Source organism: Pelmatolapia mariae, linkage group LG15 (assembly GCF_036321145.2).
Source record: "Pelmatolapia mariae isolate MD_Pm_ZW linkage group LG15, Pm_UMD_F_2, whole genome shotgun sequence".
NCBI classification, from domain to species: Eukaryota; Metazoa; Chordata; class Actinopteri; order Cichliformes; family Cichlidae; genus Pelmatolapia; species Pelmatolapia mariae.
This window is the reverse complement of record NC_086240.1, coordinates 28,422,706-28,442,352: the sequence shown is the minus strand read 5'-3', so window position 1 is coordinate 28,442,352 and position 19,647 is coordinate 28,422,706. Positions and strand designations below refer to the sequence as shown.

The following is a 19,647-nucleotide window of genomic DNA, read 5'->3' as shown; positions in this document are numbered from 1 at the left end:
TGATATTCATTTAGACTTTTTTTCTCCAATTGATCTTTCTGAGTTAACTTCAGTAATTACTTCCTCCAAACCATCAACGGGTCTTTAAGACCCCATTCCTACAAAACTGCTCAAAGAAGTCCTGCCATTAATTAATGCACCAATCTTAAATATGATCAACCTATCTCTAATAATCGGCTATGTACCACAGGCCTTCAAGCTGGCAGAGGTTAAACCTTTACTTAAAAAGCAATCTCTAGACCCAGCTGTCTTAGCTAATTATAGGCCAATCTCCAACCTTCCTTTCATATCAAAAATTCTTGAAAGAGTAGTTGTCAAACAGCTAACAGATCATCTGCAGAGGAATGGCTTATTTGAAGAGTTTCAGTCAGGTTTCATCATCACAGCACAGAAACAGCTTTAGTGAAGGTTACAAATGATCTTATGGCCTCTGACAGTGGACTCATCTCTGTGCTTGTCCTGCTAGACCGTAGTGCAGCGTTCGGTACTGTTGACCATAAAATTCTATTAGCGCGATTAGAGCACGCTGTAGGTATTACAGGTACTGCGCTACAGTGGTTTGTATCATATCTATCTAATAGATTCCAATTTGTGCATGTAAATGGAGGTCAATTATGGTGTTCCACAGGGTTCAGTGCTAGGACCAATTCTGTTTACATTATACATGCTTCCCTTAGGCAGTATCATTAGAAGACATAGTATACATTTTCACTGCTATGCAGATGACACCCAACTCTATCTGTCCAGCCAGATAACACACACCAATTAGTTAAACTGCAGGAATGTCTTAAAGACATAAAGACCTGAATGGCCGCTAACTTTCTGCTTCTTAATTCAGATAAAACTGAGGTTATTTTACTCGGCCCTGAAAATCTTAGAAATATGGTATCTAACCAAATTCTTACTCTGGATGTCATTACGCTGGCCTCCAACAACACTGTGAGGAACCTTGGAGTCATTTTTGACCAAGACTTGTCCTTCAATGCACATATTAAACAAATATGTAAGACTGATTTCTTCCATTTGCGCAACATCTCTAAAATTAGAAATATCCTGTCTCAGAGTGATGCTGAAAAACTAGTTCATGCATTTATTACTTCCAGGCTGGACTACTGTCATTCATTATTATCAGGGTGTCCTAAAAACTCCCTGAAAAGCCCTCAGTTAATCCAAAATGCTGCAGCAAGAGTACTGACAGGGACTAGAAAGAGAGAGCATATTTCTCCTGTATTGGCTTCCCTTCATTGGCTTCCTGTTAAATCCAAAATTGAATTCAAAATCCTGCTCCTCACATACAAGGTCTTAAATAATCAGGCCCCATCTTACCTTAATGACCTCGTAGTACCATATCACCCTATTAGAGCACTTCACTCTCACACTGCAGGCCTCCTTGTTGTTTCTAGAGTATTTAAAATTAGAATGGGAGGCATAGCCTTCGGTTTTCAGGCCCCTCTTCAGCTTCCTGTTTGGATTCGGGAGACAAACACTATCTCTACTTTTAAGATTAGGCTTAAAACTTTCCTTTTTGCTAAAGCATATAGTTAGGGCTGGACCAGGTGACCCTGAATCCTCCCTTAGTTATGCTGCAATAGGTGTAGGCTGCCAGGGGATTCCCATGATGCATTGAGTTTTTCCTTTCCAGTCACCTTTCTCACTCACTGTGTGTTAGTAGACCTCTCTGCATTGAATCATACCTGTTATTAATCTCTGGCTCTCTTCCACAGCATGTCTTTGTCCTGTTTTCCTTCTCTCACCCCAACCGGTCACAGCAGATGGCCAGGCTTCCTGAGCCTGGTTCTGCCGGAGGTTTCTTCCTGTTAAAAGGGAGTTTTTCCTTCCCACTGTCGCCAAAGTGCTTGCTCATCGGGGGTCATATGATTGTTGGGTTTTTCTCTTTATCTATTATTGTACGATCTACTGTACAATATAAAGCGCCTTGAGGCGACTGTTGTTGTGATTTGGCGCCATATAAATAAAATTGAATTGAAACTCAGTCACTAAATACATTTCACACTTGCACTGGAAAAATGTGAACACAACTCCAACACAGCTGTCACCTTTCACACACAGCAACTCACAACTGAACACACACGTTTGTAATGATGTGATCAGACCATTTGAGCAAAACTCTGCGACATCAGTATGTGCAAGCAGGTGTGAACTACACTCAGCAGCAACGCTTTCAGCACCTCGTTGCATCTGTGCATCTGTAGCTCTGTACCCATGTTAGTTCTGACCTACAATGCCATGGTTGTGCTCTCAGCTAAACTCTGGTCACGTGACAATTACAAACTCTACCTCAAACAAACTTTACAGCTTTAACAAAGTGCTTATTTTGTAATCACGTATTTTAGTATTTTAAGTTTTTAATTAATGTTATCCTTTTTATTATCTTATCTAAGACATGTTTAACCCTTTCCAACTAAATTAAACATGAATTTATCACAGAAACATATAAAATAAACACCTTTATTTAACTGTCTCAGGGACAGTTACATCAACTGTTTTCTCCTGTGTTGTTAAACCTGAATGATTGGTCCTGACATTTGCATCATCAGAGAAAGGCCACAAAATCAAATAGTTTGACCATAAAATCCCAGAAGTATTTGAGATTGTGGCAGTAACATCACTAAAGAAAAATATCTTCCCATGTCACTGTGCTTTCATTGCAAAAATTTCTGGCACAACTTCACCTACTTCCAAGGTGCGTGGAGAGGATGAAAGAATTCACAATGCAGGAACTCCAGCAACACTTAAGGCAGACCTTTCCAAAGTGTGGGGCCCGCCCCCTAGGGGGGGCGCAGAGCCATTGTGGGGGGGCGCGGTATGAAAAGGGGAAAAAAACAAAACAAAAACGCTTGGACACTGCTAGCAGTGGCGGTCCTAGCCTGTTTGGCGCCCTGGGCGAACACTCCCTCTGCCTCCCCCCCCCCCCCCCCCCCCCCCACACACACACACACACACAAACAAACACACACACACACAAAACATATTGAGGATTGTACATTAACATAAAACTGTTGTCGGAACCATACTGAATTTCACCAGAGAAACACACACACACACACACATATGAAGAGAGAGAGAGAGTATGCATAGTATGCAAACAGCTACCAAACAGCCATCATAATTCGTCATACAATGACAACAGGACAAATCAACAATTGACAATGACTAATTAATATTAAAATCTGTAACATAATGTATTGTTTGGAGTTTAGTCTGTTACTGTTACTATTTTTACCATTTCTTCTTGGAGCAACTGTAACCCACATAATTTCCTTAGGGATTAATAAAGTATTCTGATTCTGATCTTTTCAGGATACATGACCTGCCATTATCCAGTGACACATCTGCTTACCTGTATCTTTTGCTCGTTTCTCCTCCTCTTCTTTTCTATTTTTTCTAAACTGAGCTCCTGATGGCTTTGAGCTTTTCTTGTCCATCTTCCATTGGTTTTAATTTTGCACTCCAGTATGAGCACCCATCCCCCAACTCGAGGATCACCACAACATAACCTAATAGACCTACACCTTAGTTCACAGATTCACTTTGTCGAGGGTTTATTTCTGGGATTTCACACAACCCAGGATTCAAATCATGAATAGATAATGGACTTGGATTTACAACATTATGAATGAAATGTACTCTATTTGGAAGCAGCCGGGCCCCCTCCCCTTTCGACGGGTTGTGTGTGAGACTTTAAATCATCAAACTGTAAATTATAAATTTTAAATTGTTATTGAGCCCTTTACCCCTGGTCCTAAAGTGTATATTTATTTTCTTACTCTTCTTATATATATTGTTTGTTCACTTGCACTGTCGTCGTCTCGTCTCTCGGTGGGCAGCAAGCAGGCGCACCGAGGGCTCTCGCGCTCACTTTTCGCGTATAGAATTTCGAAAAAACATCGGTGCAAATTATAAGTCTGTATCATGATGTCTGGTGTTTTCGTGTTTGCTGGTTTGTTTTTATTTTGTTTTATTTTGCGAGTTGATTATTAGATGCCGCTCCAGCCAGCCAGAGAATCCCCCGCTGCCCCGCCCTCTCCTCCCTGTGCCGCAAGCAGCAGGCGCACCTTGCAAACGGAGGGCGCCCTTACTCCCAGCAAATGGGCGATAGAAAACCGCTCGGTGCCTATGCCATTCCCAATATGCGCTGGCATGATGTCAGGGCAGCATGAGTACGAGCAATTTTTTTTTTTGTCGATGCCCATGATGCCGCCCCCCACCACTATGCCGCCCCGGGCGACCGCCCGTCTCGCCCGTATCAAAAACCGCTACTGACTGCTAGCATGGGGCGCCCACAGAAACGCAAAGCAGGAGATGAAGCATCGCTGAATATGTTTCCAAACCAACTTCATTCTAAGTCAGAGACTAGAAAATATGGTGAAGCATATCTTCCCTTTGGTTTCACCTGCACAAGTGCCAGGGTAGGTCTCCCCTGCAGAATTGGTTTTCCCTTCGTCGGGAGCACGCGCTGGGCTGTTCAAATCGGGGACAAACAGTATCCCACATTCTTGATTTTTAGTTCCCAAACACTTGTTATAATGACAAACTACTGCTGACATTTTGGAGATGTTAGTTCTTTATACAGTAAAGTTACAGTGGGATACAAATAATATCAGGCTGATCTTGCCACGATTTGTTCCCCCTGTCTAAATCACGGACAAACAGTATCCTACAGTTGTTTATGTTTTTAAACCCATTTTGCACAGACAGGCATTTTTTAAAAAATGTATTGATAGCAATGTTGAATATTATTACACAGGAAAAAAACAACTACACGTAAAATAATTACGCCTCTGCCTTTCTAAATGGAGGGACAGTAACTGTGTGTGTATGTAAAAGCGTGTAAAACCTGAAGATAGTCAGATTAACAGTATTTTGTCTCTATCTGCCATTCTGCAATTCATCTCATGTAAACAATAACGTGCGCACAGCATGACCTGAAAAAAGGCACATACCTTTGATGTTGCATGACGAACTCTGTATTCCTCGTCCACACGTAAACACAAAAAAGGAGTTTTAAAAAATCTCAGTTTTCGGTGATTCGAAACGCCGTTTACGTGTGAACGAAACAGGTGCGTTTTCAAAAATACCCGTGTAGGTGTGGACGTAGCGTAAAAGAGTTAGTAGTTTATTTTCTTACAACCTGTAATTTATTGCAGATTACTTGTATTTGCTTAATTGTTTACTAAATGTTTGAGGTGTGAAATAAACCGCAATGGAGCAAAATATGGGTGTGTGTGGTTGGAGGATGTGTTTGGGGGGGGGGGGGGGGGGGGGGGGACCACTGACTTAAGGGAAAATGAACAACTTTAATAATTGACCAACGCGTTTCGGCTTGTGGCCGAATGTGATGACCCTGATGAAGGCCACAAGCCGAAACGCGTTGGTCAATTATTAAAGTTGTTCATCTTCCCTTAAGTGTTGCTGGAGTTCCTGCACTGTGCTTTCATTGGAAAATATAAAATGTTGACATTTTTTATGTAAAACAAAAAAACAACAAAAACTGAAGACTTTACAGATGGTCTAATGAAATCTGTGAATCTGTAGATTCATTGGTGTTTCCATCTGAGAGTGTACACAGCAGCACTGAAGTTGGCTTTAGAAATCCACCTGTGAAAGAACAAATATCAACGCTGTTGGGTTTTCTTGTTTTGCATGCAGACTCTTGGTGTTTTCTTATTTAAACGTTGGTGGCTTTTGTTTCAGCCATCTGTTTATCAGGAAGACGTGACGAATTTATATTCAATAACCACAAAGTACACAAATACAAGATTAAATATTTTATGTATCAAAGAAACATGATTATACACACAGAGTTTCTATACAAAATAACACAGTGAAAGAAAAACTGATTTTTAAAAAAAGCATAACATGGAAATTTGACATAGTTTCAAAGGATAAGAATAAAGTTTCATAAAAATCATGTTCTTTGATTATCATATTACATGTGTCACCTTTTAAAAGCGTAATATACTCAGAAAAGTGTTACACACCTTTACTTCCAAAACTCAGATAGATTGTCTGAGAGCTAACATCATTGCTGCTGTGTGAACACGTATTTTTACTTTTCTTGGGGATCCTCGCTCTGATACGACCGTCTCACGCTGAGGTGGAGTGTTCTTGGTCTAAAAAGTAGACCTCTTTTTTTTTAAATGACAGCTGCAACCCGTTCTGAATTATTATTCCATGGTTTTCATTTCTATCTCAAACATCATATTCATCACGCTGTTCCATTGCTGTGTTTTCATTATCATAATTTTGGGGGGATATGATTATTGATTATTACAGAGTTATGAATATCATGATTTTATGACATTCATAAACTTTTATTAATTCCACTGTCATAAATCATTTGACAGGGGTCATAAACAGGGGGCATCCTCTCTTCGTACAATAATAATAATAATAATAATAATAATAATAATAATAATAAAAATAAAAAGAAGCCTTGATGAATTTTTTACAAAAACAGGAAACTGCATTTGTAGCTCTTCAGCGTGGGTCTGAGGTACTCTTGTATTTCCTGCGTCTTGGATCTGATCCTTGTTGAGGTTATTTTGTGATTCATCTCTCATCACTGATTGATCATTTCACCAAGACTGTGATGATGAGTGAACTGCTCATTCTTATTAAAGTACTCCCAGATTGGACTTAAATGTTCAGGATGTGACATATGCGAGCAGAGATGAACGAAGCTGCGGTTTGTACCTGCAAAACATCACCTTCATCTGTTCGATGTCTCACAGACAGTCGGAGGAACAGCAGCCTCTAAATCTGTTCCTTCTCAACTGTCCTAAGCTCCAGAGAACAGTGTTTGTTTTCCATGATCTTCTTTTTAATAAGAAACTTTGCCGGAGGTGCTTCAGGATGAACAGGAAGCATTCACATCGGGGATCTGTTTGTGTGTTCCTGCCTCTGAGGTCTCTTCTTCGTACAGTGGCAGTGATGAGCTTGTGATCAAGCTGACTGATTGACCGGGCTTGTTTTGGAGCAGAGCTCTGGATTATTTGTTTAGATCTGATCGATGCACATTGATGTGGATTGTCACATCTTTATTTTCCTCTCTGATCTGGGTCAGACCACAAAAACAAAAAATCAGAGACAAAATTCGTCCTGTCCTTTTTTTCTTTGATTCAGTCAACGGTACAGTCTCCCAGGAGGAAAATGTCTTTGTCTTCATTTAATACCATTTCTGTTTTTTTCTTAAAATAATGTATTTTCCTGCTTGGTGCTCTGTAACAACATCCCACTAACTCTGGTTTGGTATGTGGCAGGTAGATCATCTCGAGGTCTTTGTGATCCAAGTCAGAGCTCTGAATAACTGTCATGTGACTGTGAACTTTGATCCTGATTTGTCCTGATGGAAAGTGTCCTCTCTGTGTCCTTCAGCTGAGAAGCTTTTGGCCTGATTCTTAGTCTCCTGGCCCAGGTTCAGTCTGCAGTACAAAGACCTCACAGTTATCATGCAAAGAGTACAAATAGAACTCACATACACTAGATAATCTCAATAAATCTCAATATCATGAAAAAGTTCTGTTTCTTTTTAACTTACTAATTTTCATATATTGTCATAAAACGCTGCGTGAAGCAAGCTAGGATGGGACCCAAATCCAGGACTCTCAGGCAGAACTAAACTCGCAAATAGCTTTAATCCTGCATTCACAGGATGATCACCAAAACTAGGAAAACACTAAAAAGACGAACGCACAGAGGGACGAGGGAGATGGCGATGAGGAACAGAAGGAAATGCAGATTCTGGGCAGAGATGAAACACTGAGCTACGTTAGGCTACGTTTGGACAGCAGAGAGAGGGAGACAGCTCTCCTTGGTCCTCACATGCAGAGCTGGTAAATCATGAATTAACCACATATTGTGAAAAGCTGAGTTCAGTCTCAGTGCCACACCCTGACTACTTCCAGACATACTTCCCTAACCCTTTGACATGACTGTTGCCCCACAGATCCATTTCTCTTAACAACATGGAGCCTGTCACAGCTGGGATAAAGTCAGAGGTTGGGCACACATGGTTAGGTCATACTTGTTATTAATCTCTGGCTCTCTTCCACAGAATGTCTTTCTCCTGTCGTCCTCCCCTCAATCGGTTGGTTTCTTCTTCCTGTTAAAAGGACGTTTTTCTTTCCCACTCTCACCAAAGTGCTTGTTCATATGGGGTCGTTTGATTGTTGGGTTTTCTCTGTATTATTGGAGGGTTTTTAATTTACAATATAAAGCACCTTTAGGTGACTGTTGTTGTGATTTGGTGCTGTATAAATAAAACTGAATTGCACAGAGGCCCAAGAGAACTTTGATCCTGCTTTAGGTCCTGACGTGGAAATGGAGTGTTGGTTACTTTTTGTCTTGTTCTTGTCATCTGTCTCCAGTTTAAAAGTCCTGTGAGAACAACAGAGTCACTGTAGAGGAGTCTGTAACCAACGCTGAAGCTCAACCACATGTAACTGAGACTGTGTGTAATGTTTTTTAAGTGTCAGGTAATTTGAAATGCAGCGTTTCTATCAGCTCACCAAACATCAGCAAACACACAAACTGTGTGCAGTTTGTCTCACAGCGTGTTGCAGCTGCTGTATTTCACAGGGAGAGAAAAGAAAGATATGGGCAGAACTTTGTGCCATCAGAAACTGAATTTGAATAAGTTAAATTCGAATTTGAATTGCTCAGATTGAATCTGAATTGTAACTTGAATAAATGCTTTTTTAAAACTGAATTTGAATTAGCCTAATTTGAAATTCAATGTATTGGTTTGAAAATGATCGTCACTAAATTGAAATTGAATTTTATATTTTGAAAATGAATTCATTTGCTTTGAAACTATTTTATCATTTAAAAATGTAGCTCCCGAATAATTTCACTTTCACTTTTCACCATTCAGTTTCAGTTCTACAATTCAATTTCAGTTTCAGAATTCATTTTTTGGGGACTTACATCCCATATTAGATATTGTTAACTTCCAACTGCACAGAGAATTTAGAAATGTAATTACTTACAAGAGTGAACAAGCACTGATAGTGTAATCTACAGCTGTGGCCAAACGTTTAGAGAATGAGAAGTGTTGTTGTTGTTGTTTTTTTTTTTTTTTTTTACAAAGTTTGCTGTTTCAGTCATAGTTATATATCATATTATATCACCTCAAACAGAGGTGATCCAGTAATGCTGCACTAAAGAATTTGACTAACTATTCACTGTAGCTAAAGTTATTAAGTTAGCTAAAGAGTTGGTATGCTGTGTAAGACATAAATATTTCTTCGTACCCCCTCCCCCCACCTGCTGAATCCAACTGTGCACATTTTACTGTTTAGAGGTAAAGTCACCCTTCTACAATGGAGGCAACAGAAAATACAAATATTTTTTATTTTCCTTCTTTTTCTCTGCTCATGTTCTACTTAACAGATTCGAGTTGAGTTCATTTATTAAAATTAAAATATTAAAATTAAAATTTAGACTGAAATAACATTTGTATTTCCATCTACTATTATTATTTTATTACATTAATATAGCACAGAGTTCAGTTAGATTTGGATAAAATCAGCTGGTAGAAACGTCCTCCAAGAAGATACTTTTACTTTCTTATTTTGAATACATTTCAGATCCAGTACTTCCACTTTTACTGGAGTATTATTAAACAGAAGTTTTTGTACTTCTACTTAAGTACAGAATGTGTGTACTTTTGAAAATTGTGGTTGTGGTCCACTGTGGCTGATCACATGATTAAATACTGGACTGAATGACTAAATCTTTGTCTGAGTCTCATCCTCCTCTCTCCCGGTCGGACCCAGCAGATTTCTCTGGTCTCGTGTTTAAACCAGTAAACGTTACCAGCTAAACAGATGTTCTCCTGCTCTATGATTCCCAAACCCCAAAAATTGTGTCCCAAAGAATGTTTCACAATAAGAGAAACAAAGCATTTCTGAAACATAAGAATGGTTTTATTTTGAAATGGATGCAGGAAATGTAGTTTTCGTAAATAAAGTCATAGAGGAAGTTTAAGAGGAAGGGAGCACATGAACACTTCAGGTAAAAGGATCATTAAATACTCAAATACAGGAAGTCTTTAGACCAGAATACATCAGTACTGTCTCCTCTGAAATACTTTAATTTCTCATATATTACTATTAACTTATTTCTGTTACTGTTAATAATATCCTCAGTATGTCATAAGTCAGTATATCAACATCTTGCAAACAAGCTGAAGTTAGTGCCTGGCAGTGTGGTGCAGAGCAGGCGGTGGTGAACATGAAGGAGATGAAGATATCGACCAGTTTCAGCACTGATTTCTAGCAGCTTCATATTCGAGCTCGTCAAACATCAGCTCGAACTTGTTGCGCTCAGGTGATTAAAGCAACAAACCTCTGATCAGCGTCACTGACAAACATCACTGCTGGAAGCCGGTCAGAGGAAGAGGAGCTAGGCCATGTGGACGAGGCCCAGAGGACATCAGACTGCAGAGGAGCATTTCTTCCTCTGATTGGGTGATTTTTGGAATGTTTCTGATCCTACATGTGTCATGTGACCACTGAAGAAAATATGTTTCCCAATCAGAAAGCAGAAGGTAAAAAACCTTGTTTCACTGAGAGCAGGTGTTCAGAGCCGGGCAGGTCAGAAACACACCTGGAGACAAAACATTAGGACCAGCCTGGTGTACATGCCATCAAAGAAACGTTTTATTTTGGAGGGAAGAACTTTTCTCTGATATGAGGTCAGGTTTTATTAGACTCAGAGCCTTCTGTGGGATCACCCTTTCACCAGCAGGGAGAAGCAGTGAGTAACACTCACACCTGCTTCTTCATTTTCCCCTGGAAAATTCCCACCTCGCGTGAGGAGGAAGAGGGGGAAGCTCGGTGAAGGTTACAGCACCAGCTGGAGTTCCTCCCAGAGGAGACGCTGCACAGAAAGACTCTTATTTTACTGAGAAGACGCTTCAAAAACTCATGTTCATCAGCCGGCTGTCACACACACACAGACAGACACACAGAGACACAAACAGAGACACACTCACAGACACACACTGGTATGAAGAAATAAGAGCACTATGAATTTCTTCAGCCCTCCTCAGAGGTACATTCCCAGCTTCTGCACGAGACACAAAGATGTCAGCTGACAGTGTGTGTGTACATGTTCACATATCTTTGTGAAGACAGGAAACTGGCATGCCACTATACCTGTGTTTTTAAAGGCATGTTTGTGGTTTTAGTATCAGGGTTACAGTTAGGTTATGGTTAGGTTTAGGCATTCACTTTTCATGGTTAGAGTAAGCAGCTAGGGGAAGCATTATGTCAATTAGATGTCCTCACTAAGATATGAAAACGACTTTGTGTGTGTGTGTGTGTGTGTGTGTGTCTGTGTTTGTGTGTCTGTGAATTTCTGCCTGTGTCTGTGTGTGCCTAAATGCCTCCTCAGACGCATTTAGTGCCGATGCTTCAGGAAATCATTCCTGGCGTTCTTTCAGTGGCAGGTGAGCACACCTGTTGGACATTAGAGTCCGCTCACAGATTTCTGTCTTCTCCTCTGCAGGCTTCCAGAAACCAGCCAATCAGAAGAAAGCAGAGCCCGGCTGCACAGCTCTTGAGAATTTCTAACGATAATTTGTGACCAAATTAAGGGGCAGCATGCTTCGAAGGCTGCATTTGTAGGCAATTACGTCACAGCGACGCGACGAAGGCTGTCCAAATTCGAAGACTCTTCCAAATGCGGCGACAAATGCATCCTCCTTTTCCCCAGATTTGAAGGATGGGTTGGGTGTATCCTTCGTGGCCCACCCTATCCCAGAAATCATAGTGCAGTCTAGCCAAATCCAGTTTCTAACAATGGCAGCAGCTACTTAGTTTTAATATTACTCTTTCTGGGTCACAAAATAAATTTTTAAGATATTTTCAGGGGAGAATGTAGCTGTGTAAACTTCAAATATATGCTCGATTTATCAAGACATCACATATTTGCAAAAGTGCTCCGATATTTTTGGAGACGTCTGTTACCCACCAGCTCGATAGCTGACTGGGAGGTTAAGGCTCACTAGAGCCGGAGAGAACACCGGACTCCCAGCACATCGGTTTCAGACCCCCGCGGTCTTCTGCTACTCAGGTTAAACATGATATATAAGTCAAATAGATAACTTAAAATGTTATTGTTTATTTTTTTCAGTGTTTTATTTGTTCTCGCGTAAATCGGTTTGGCTGAGATTACAGTTATAGTTTACACACAGCTGAATGAACGTCAAACAGAAGTGTGAGATGAGCTTTCAAAGGACCCGCCCTACATGGACCGGTTAGGTCGGGTCCTTCGAAACATGCTGCCCCTGAATTTGGACATAGGCGTTGTGTTTGCTGCTCTGTCCTTCATCATGGGCTCCAGCAGCACCTTTCACAATAAAATACTTGTTTGCATTAGGATGAAAAAGGTGGATAGCATACAGGAAACACTGCTCACATCCTGAACTACTAACATCATGCGGTTATACCTACAGTCCCATCTGATTCATCTTGTTGTCAGTCCATTTGACTTTGACCTTGGAGAAGAATGGAGGACTGTAATTGGTGGAGACGTCACCGTGGCGATTCTCCTCCACACTGCATCTGATAGAGCGAGCATCAGCAGCCGAGAGGCCAATTTTAAGAGACAGGAAAGCAGAGAAATGCGCGCCGCTGAGAAAGAGACACAGACACACAGGGTTACAGCAGTCAGCTGTGAGAGGCATCGTTAGGGTTAGAGTCACAAGTCAGACACAATAACAGGCGATAACGAATGATAACGAACACGATAACTAGAACAACAATGAATGATAACGAATGATAACGAACAATAATGAAAGAAAATGAATGATAACAAATCATAACGAACAACAATGAAAGAAAATAAGTGATACCGAACAATACCAAATGATGACGAATGATAAAGAATGATAATGAAAGAAAGAAAATGAACGATAATGAACAATAACAAAGATAGCGAATGATAATGAACGATAACGAAAGCATTAACTAGAATGATAACAATGATAACAAAGATAACGAACACATAACTACAATGATAACAAACACGATAACTAGAACTATAACGAACAATGACAAATGATAACAAATGATAATGAAAGAAAATGAATGATAACGAATGATAACGAATGATAACGAACGATAAAGAACGATAACAAAGATAACGAACACAATAACTCGAAGGATAAAGAATGATAACAAAGATAACGAACACTAACGAGAGATAATGAACACAATGACTAGAACGATAACGAACTATAACAAACACGATAACTAGAACAGTAACAAATAATAATGAAATATAACGAACACGATAACTAGAATGATAACAAACAATAACGAACTATAATGAACGTGATAACTAGAGGTGAGAAAGTAAAATTTATTTACATAGCACTTTTCATAGATAAAAAGCACAGTGCTTCACAATAAAACCGCAAATATAAATAAAATAATAAAAATACAAAAATACAAAAATAATATAAAACAATGGAAAAAAGTAATTAATAGCTTGTTTGTAGAAAAATGTCTTCAGCTGCTTTTTAAAAGAGTCAATGGAGTCTATGTAGCGTAATGACAACGGAAGAGAATTCCACAGCCTTGGTGCCTGTGTCCGATCCCCACATGTTTTCAATCTAGTACATGGGAGCAATAGTATCTTCTGACCAGAAGATCTAAGTGCTCAGGAAGAAGCACGAGGTTTCAACAGGTCAGAGATATACTGGGGAGCTTCACCGTATTGAGCTCTAAATGTTAAAACTAAAATTTTAAAATGATAAGATAAGATAAGATAAGATAAGATAAGATGACCTTTATTAGTCCCACACGTGGGAAATTTGTTTTGTCACAGCAGGAAGTGGACAGTGCAAAAGTTATGAAGGACAATTAGAATAAAATAAAATAAGAATAAATACAGTACACAACTGTACAGAATAGAATAAAAATAGAATACTATATACAGTAGAATAAAATAGAATAAAATATACAATAGGATAAAAATAGAATACAAATGTTATATACAACAGAGTGAAAAATACAACGGTGCCAGAAAGATTATTGCACATTTGTGTTATTGCACATGTGTGGATGTGTGTGTTTGATCAGTTAAAGTCTTTGTTGTGGAGTCTGACAGCAGTGGGGAGGAAAGACCTGCGAAATCTCTCCGTCCCACACCGTGGGTGCCGCAGTCTCCCACTGAAGGAGCTGCTCAGTGCTGTCACAGTCTCATGCATGGGGTGGGAGATGTTGTCCAGCAGGGATGACAGCTTAGCCACCATTCTCCTGTCACTCACAACCTCCACTGGGTCCAGAGGGCATCCTAGAACAGAGTTGGCCCTTCGGATCATGAAACCTAAAATTTAGTGTCAACCAATGAAGAGAAGCCAAAACTGGAATAATATGTGACCTCTTGTTAGTGCCAGTTAAAAGTCTTGCCGCAGCATTCTGTACAGTCTGAAGGCAAGCAAAAGCTGATTTGTTGAAACAAGTAAAAAGACCATTACAATAATCCAAATGAGAAGAAATAAAAGCATGAATAATCATCTCAAGTTCTGCCTTTGACACCAGTAGTCTGAGTTTAGAAATGTTTCTGCCATGTTTGACCCATGCCAGGGTCAAACATAGCAGAGAACCTTCCAGCAGCATCTTGGTTTATAATCCACCTTTGGATCATTAGTTGAGGAGGTGAAGGATCCAAGTAAAACGGCAAATTAAAAAATATGCAGCTATGGTCACTCACATGCACATCCTCCATACATACATCATGTATATTTAAACCCAGAGAGAAAACAAGATCCAGTGTGTGGCCCTTTCTATGTGTGGGGCCAGAAACATGCTGCCTAAAGCTAAAAGACACTGTCACAGCGATGAGCTCAGCAGCAGCGTTACAGGATGCTTCATCAATATGAAGGTTTTAATCTCCCACTATTACAACCTTCTCCAATTTAATGATGGATGTCAGAAGGTCGTTAAATTCCGTTAGAAAGACCCCAGCAGGTCCAGGAGGTCGATAGATTAAAATACAATAAAGGTTTTTCAGAGAACAAACCTTCATCATCTGTGACTCAAATGAAGAAAAGGAGTCCAAGGTCATCAGCCTGCACATGAATCTGTCCTGGTAAACAGCAGCAAGGCCTCCACCACATCACAAAAGACGCGGAGTTCCGATGACGGAGCAGCCAGCGGGCAGATTTTATTCAAGTGGACGTAAACCTTATTTTGCTGCCATGTCTCAGTCAGATACATAAAATCTAGAGACTCTTTAATAAAGAGACTGTTTAGAGTAAATGATTTGTTAGTTATGGAACGAACGTTAAGCAGGGCGAACCAAGTTGATGACAGTTGATCTGCAAAATCAACAGCTGACTCCAGCGGCACTTGAATTAAACACCTATGCACACCTGTGTGCCTAGAACCGCCATGTTGGTTTGTGTTACAGGAAGTCATCGTATTTGGAAAAGAGGGTGGAGCGTTAACCTGGTGGAGCATCAGCTAATGCTAGTTAGCTTGTTTACATCACAGACACAGATACCTGCTAATCAGTAACATCCAAATAAAACGCAAAACCTGGACCTCAGCCTTCCTGGACAGTCTGTTAGCACAGTAACCTCACAGCAGCCGTATTCTTGGATGGCAGAAAACTTTTTACAGCTTAACCAGGACAAAACTGAAGTTTTAATCATCGGTCCTGAGGCTCAGAGAGAGAAACTCTTGTCTAAATTACAGGCATTTTCACTATGCCCTTCACTACAAGTGAAAAACCTGGGTGTTATTCTTGACTCTGAGCTTGGTTTTATCCCACATATTAAACATGTAACCAAAATTGGATTTTATCATCTAAAAAATATAGCCAGAGTCCGCCCTATTCTCTCTCGGGCCAACACGGAGATGCTGATGCATGCTTTTATTACCAGTCGCATTGATTATTGTAATGCCCTGCTCTCTGGTCTCCCCAAAAAGAATATTTCACCTTTGCAACTTTTGCAAAACTCTGCAGCTCGTGTGCTGACGAAGGCCAGAGGGCGGGCCCACATTACACCGGTTTTACAATCACTGCACTGGCTCCCCGTGTGTTTCAGGATCGATTTTAAAGTTCTTTTATTGGTTTTTAAATGTCTTAATGGTCTTGGGCCTTCTTATCTTTCAGATCTGCTTTTACCATATGAACCCTCGCGGACCCTGAGGTCCTCTGGTACTGGCCTTTTGATTGTCCCTAAAGTCAGGACACATACTCACGGAGAGGCAGCTTTTCAGTGGTATGGTCCTCGACTATGGAACAGCCTGCCGGAGGAGCTCAGGGCCGCAGAGAACATTCACGTTTTTAAAAACAGGCTCAAGACCCACCTTTTTAATTTAGCTTTTAACTAACGTTTATTTATTTTATGCTTATTTATTCTATCCTGTTATTCTATTTATATTATTAATTTAGTTTTACCTAATATTTATTGATTGTATTCTTATTCATTTTTTATCTTCTTACTCTGTTTATACTTATATTTATATTGTATCCCACTCTTATTTATTTTATCTTTTTATCCTGTTTATATTCTTATTAGGTCATATCTCCAGTGTTTCCTCGGAGGGGGCTCTCTGCACCGGGGCTGTGATCGACCGTGGCTGCTAGGGCTCTGTGGATCCTCTCAGCCTGGTTGGGGGGCTTCTTTGCCTCCCTCCTGCTGTGTGCCCAGCCTGGAGGCTGCGGTCTGTGACCAGCTCCCGGTGCAGACAGCTCCCTGTGATAGTGTTTCCTCACTTGGCTAATGCGTACCCAGCCCAATTTTACTCTTTAAGTGTGTGTGTGTGTGTGTGTGTGTGTGTGTGTGTGTGGGGGGGGGGGGGGATGTGTGTATCCATGACCGTTTCTGTTAATGAGAGTGTGGGGAATGAGTGGGAGGGTGGGGTGGGGCGGGGTGGGCTGCTTTTAACCATGTAAAGCACTTTGTGCTACAGTTTTTTTTGTATGAAAAGTGCTTTATAAATAAAGATTGATTGATTGATTGATTATTGGTCACATGATGTTATTAAAAATGACAAAAGGCTCCAACAGCACAAACATGGTCCAGAGGTCCAGTTCAGGTGAAGCTAGCAGACAACTAGCAGCTACAGCCACCTCTGTTGCCATCCACCTGTCAGTCATGTGCCACGCCCCCAATAATGCAAACTTTAAGCCTAAATACAGTTCAGAGGAATAAAGCAGAGAAAACCTAGTCAGGCAGTCAGTATTTTTCCACTCGTGTTACACACCTGTGATACATGAACCCCACCTAGTCGCACCCACCATCTGCCATGGGAACCAGGTGATTCTCCCACAGAGGGTCAAAGTCAGAGAGTCAGAGTTTGAGTAACACTCCTAATGCACAGCACGACTGCGGGGAGGCAGCACAGGTGAGCACAGGTACGCCTGTCTGTTAGGTGTCAGGTATCAGTGAGCTGAAGGTGAAGTCAACAAAGCTTCATTAAAAATTAAGCAAAGTTAGAAAACATAATCGGACACTAAGCCTCACCTCTGACCCCCTCGTGGTCACTCACTGTAACGCTGTAGCACTGTAACCTTTGACCTTTTATCATCATTGAAGACTGACAGGTTTTTACGCTCTCCTCTGGACCGTGTTTGTGCTGTTGGAGCCTTCTCATCATCACCTGACCAATAACATGGCTGCTGTGAGGTTACTGTACTAACAGGGCAAGAAGGCAGAGCTCCAGCTTTCATTAAAATCTGTCTTTTATTTCCTGTCTGTTGTTTTCAGTCACTGAGGTTTTATTTTCACGGTGTTGTAGAAATGAAAGAGAACAGAAAGTGATCACAGTGGATGACAGATAAAGTCCTGATACAGAGATGAACGTTTCATCTGATGTTTACTAAATAACTCTGAAATATTCCTGATGTAAACCAGACAAAAGAGATTTCATGCACAAATTACTGCTGCTCTGCCCTGAATACAACATGTGGGGATCACAAAGGACGGGGAGGGGAGTCGGTGTGATGGATCAGGGGAAACTCGGCCAGCGTGATGTGTGCAGACTCAGAGGAAGGTCTGCAGGCTGAGGCCTTACATAAGCTGTGAGCATGAAGGGGACCCAGCAGGACCTCCCACCGCATCAAAGATATAAGCAGGGAAACTGAACCCTGCATTGAAAGCTCTATTGATGGTTCTAATCCTCATCTCATGCTCGCTGCTCCTCGTTATTTTATTAAACATGTCGGCGGACGTGGTTTTTATAATCTCTGTGTTTGGACAAATGAGTGAAGAAAGCTTTGGCTGCTTGCTCAGTTGTTTTCTTCCACTCAGCTTCATTCATCAGGAAAGAACATGAAACAACATGACCCGAATGTTAACCAGGTGACATCACCAGCAGCCGCCTGATTAGATGGGTGACAGTCTGAATGAGTAGTGACAGACACAACACAATGAACCAGTCAAACATCACGTTCAGCTCAACATCTCTGAGTCTATCATCACTACAACAAACCAGCGTTTGTTATCATTTCACCGTTTGCTAACAGGAAGAATCTGCCTGTTAATGATGTCAAAGTACTTTCAAATTACAAAGTACTTTAAAGTATTTTCTGACATACTTTGAGATACTTTAAAGTAGTCTGAAGTGCTTTGTGAGATACTTTAATGTGTATTTTGATGAATTGTGTTGTACCTGAGGTCGGGGAAGTTCCGGGCCAGAGCGACGAGTCCCAGCTGAATGCTGGCAGGATCCTGCAGACGGAGGACCTCTGCAAGTTTGCATACTATCTCGTAGAGCCATGAGGCCTTGCTGCAGCCCTGAGGTAAAACAATACACTGTCAGTTCTCCCAGTACTGCAAGAAAAAACTGCCTTGACTCTAAATGTCACAGTATGCACATCATCTCTCATTGTCCTTACTCAACAATCCAGTGGCTTCCTTTTTGTTTGTCCTTGTTACATCAATGTATCCTCCTACTTTATCTGTTCTGCAAATAAATGAATTATTCTGATCCAGTGATGTTCACAGGAGAGCTGTCCAAAAAACGATGTGGCCTTTATAGATAACTGGGAAACTTTTTGGGGACAGCATCCATCCCACTTCAGGTGGAGCAGATTTCATTTCTAGAAATCTGGCCAAATTTATTAACCCCTCCAAAATTCTCAGACTTTTTGTCTGATTTAGTGCTCAGCTCAGATAAAATAATTATTGTGGATTATTTTAACATCTATGTAGATGCTAAAAATGACAGCCTCAACACTGCATTAAATCTGTTATTAAATGTAAAAAAAAAAAAGAAGACCCACCCGTCACTTTAATCACCCTCTAGATGTTGTTTTAACATATGGCATAGAAACTGAACATTTAACAGTGTTTCCTGAAAACCTTCTCTTGTCTGATCATTTCCTGATAACATTTAAATTTACAATAATTGACACAGCAGTGGGGAGTCGATTTCATCACAGTAGTCTTTCTGAAAGTGCTGTAACTAAGTTTAAGAATATAATGCACCCCACTGTTATCATCTTCTCTACCAGCACAGAACACCTACCTGAACGCTACTCCAACAGAGGTTGATTATCATGTTAATAATTTTACTCCTTGGCCTAAGGAGCTTGAAAAAAAAAAGCATCTGGACTTCTTTAAGTTTCTTAAAGACATTTCATCCAAGAAACTTCTTC

General features: G+C 40.5%; 1 protein-coding gene across 1 annotated transcript in view; it reads right to left on the bottom strand.

Annotated features, from left to right (window-relative positions):
- Positions 1-7,333: 7,333 nt before the first annotated feature.
- LOC134642742 (tumor necrosis factor alpha-induced protein 2-like) overlaps positions 7,334-19,647 on the bottom strand; it is a 47,998-nt gene continuing 35,684 nt past the window's right edge. The window contains 3 exon segments of the mRNA XM_065471974.1: positions 7,334-7,445; positions 12,483-12,662; positions 18,660-18,784. Of these exon segments, the coding sequence (XP_065328046.1) occupies positions 7,334-7,445; positions 12,483-12,662; positions 18,660-18,784 (417 nt within the window).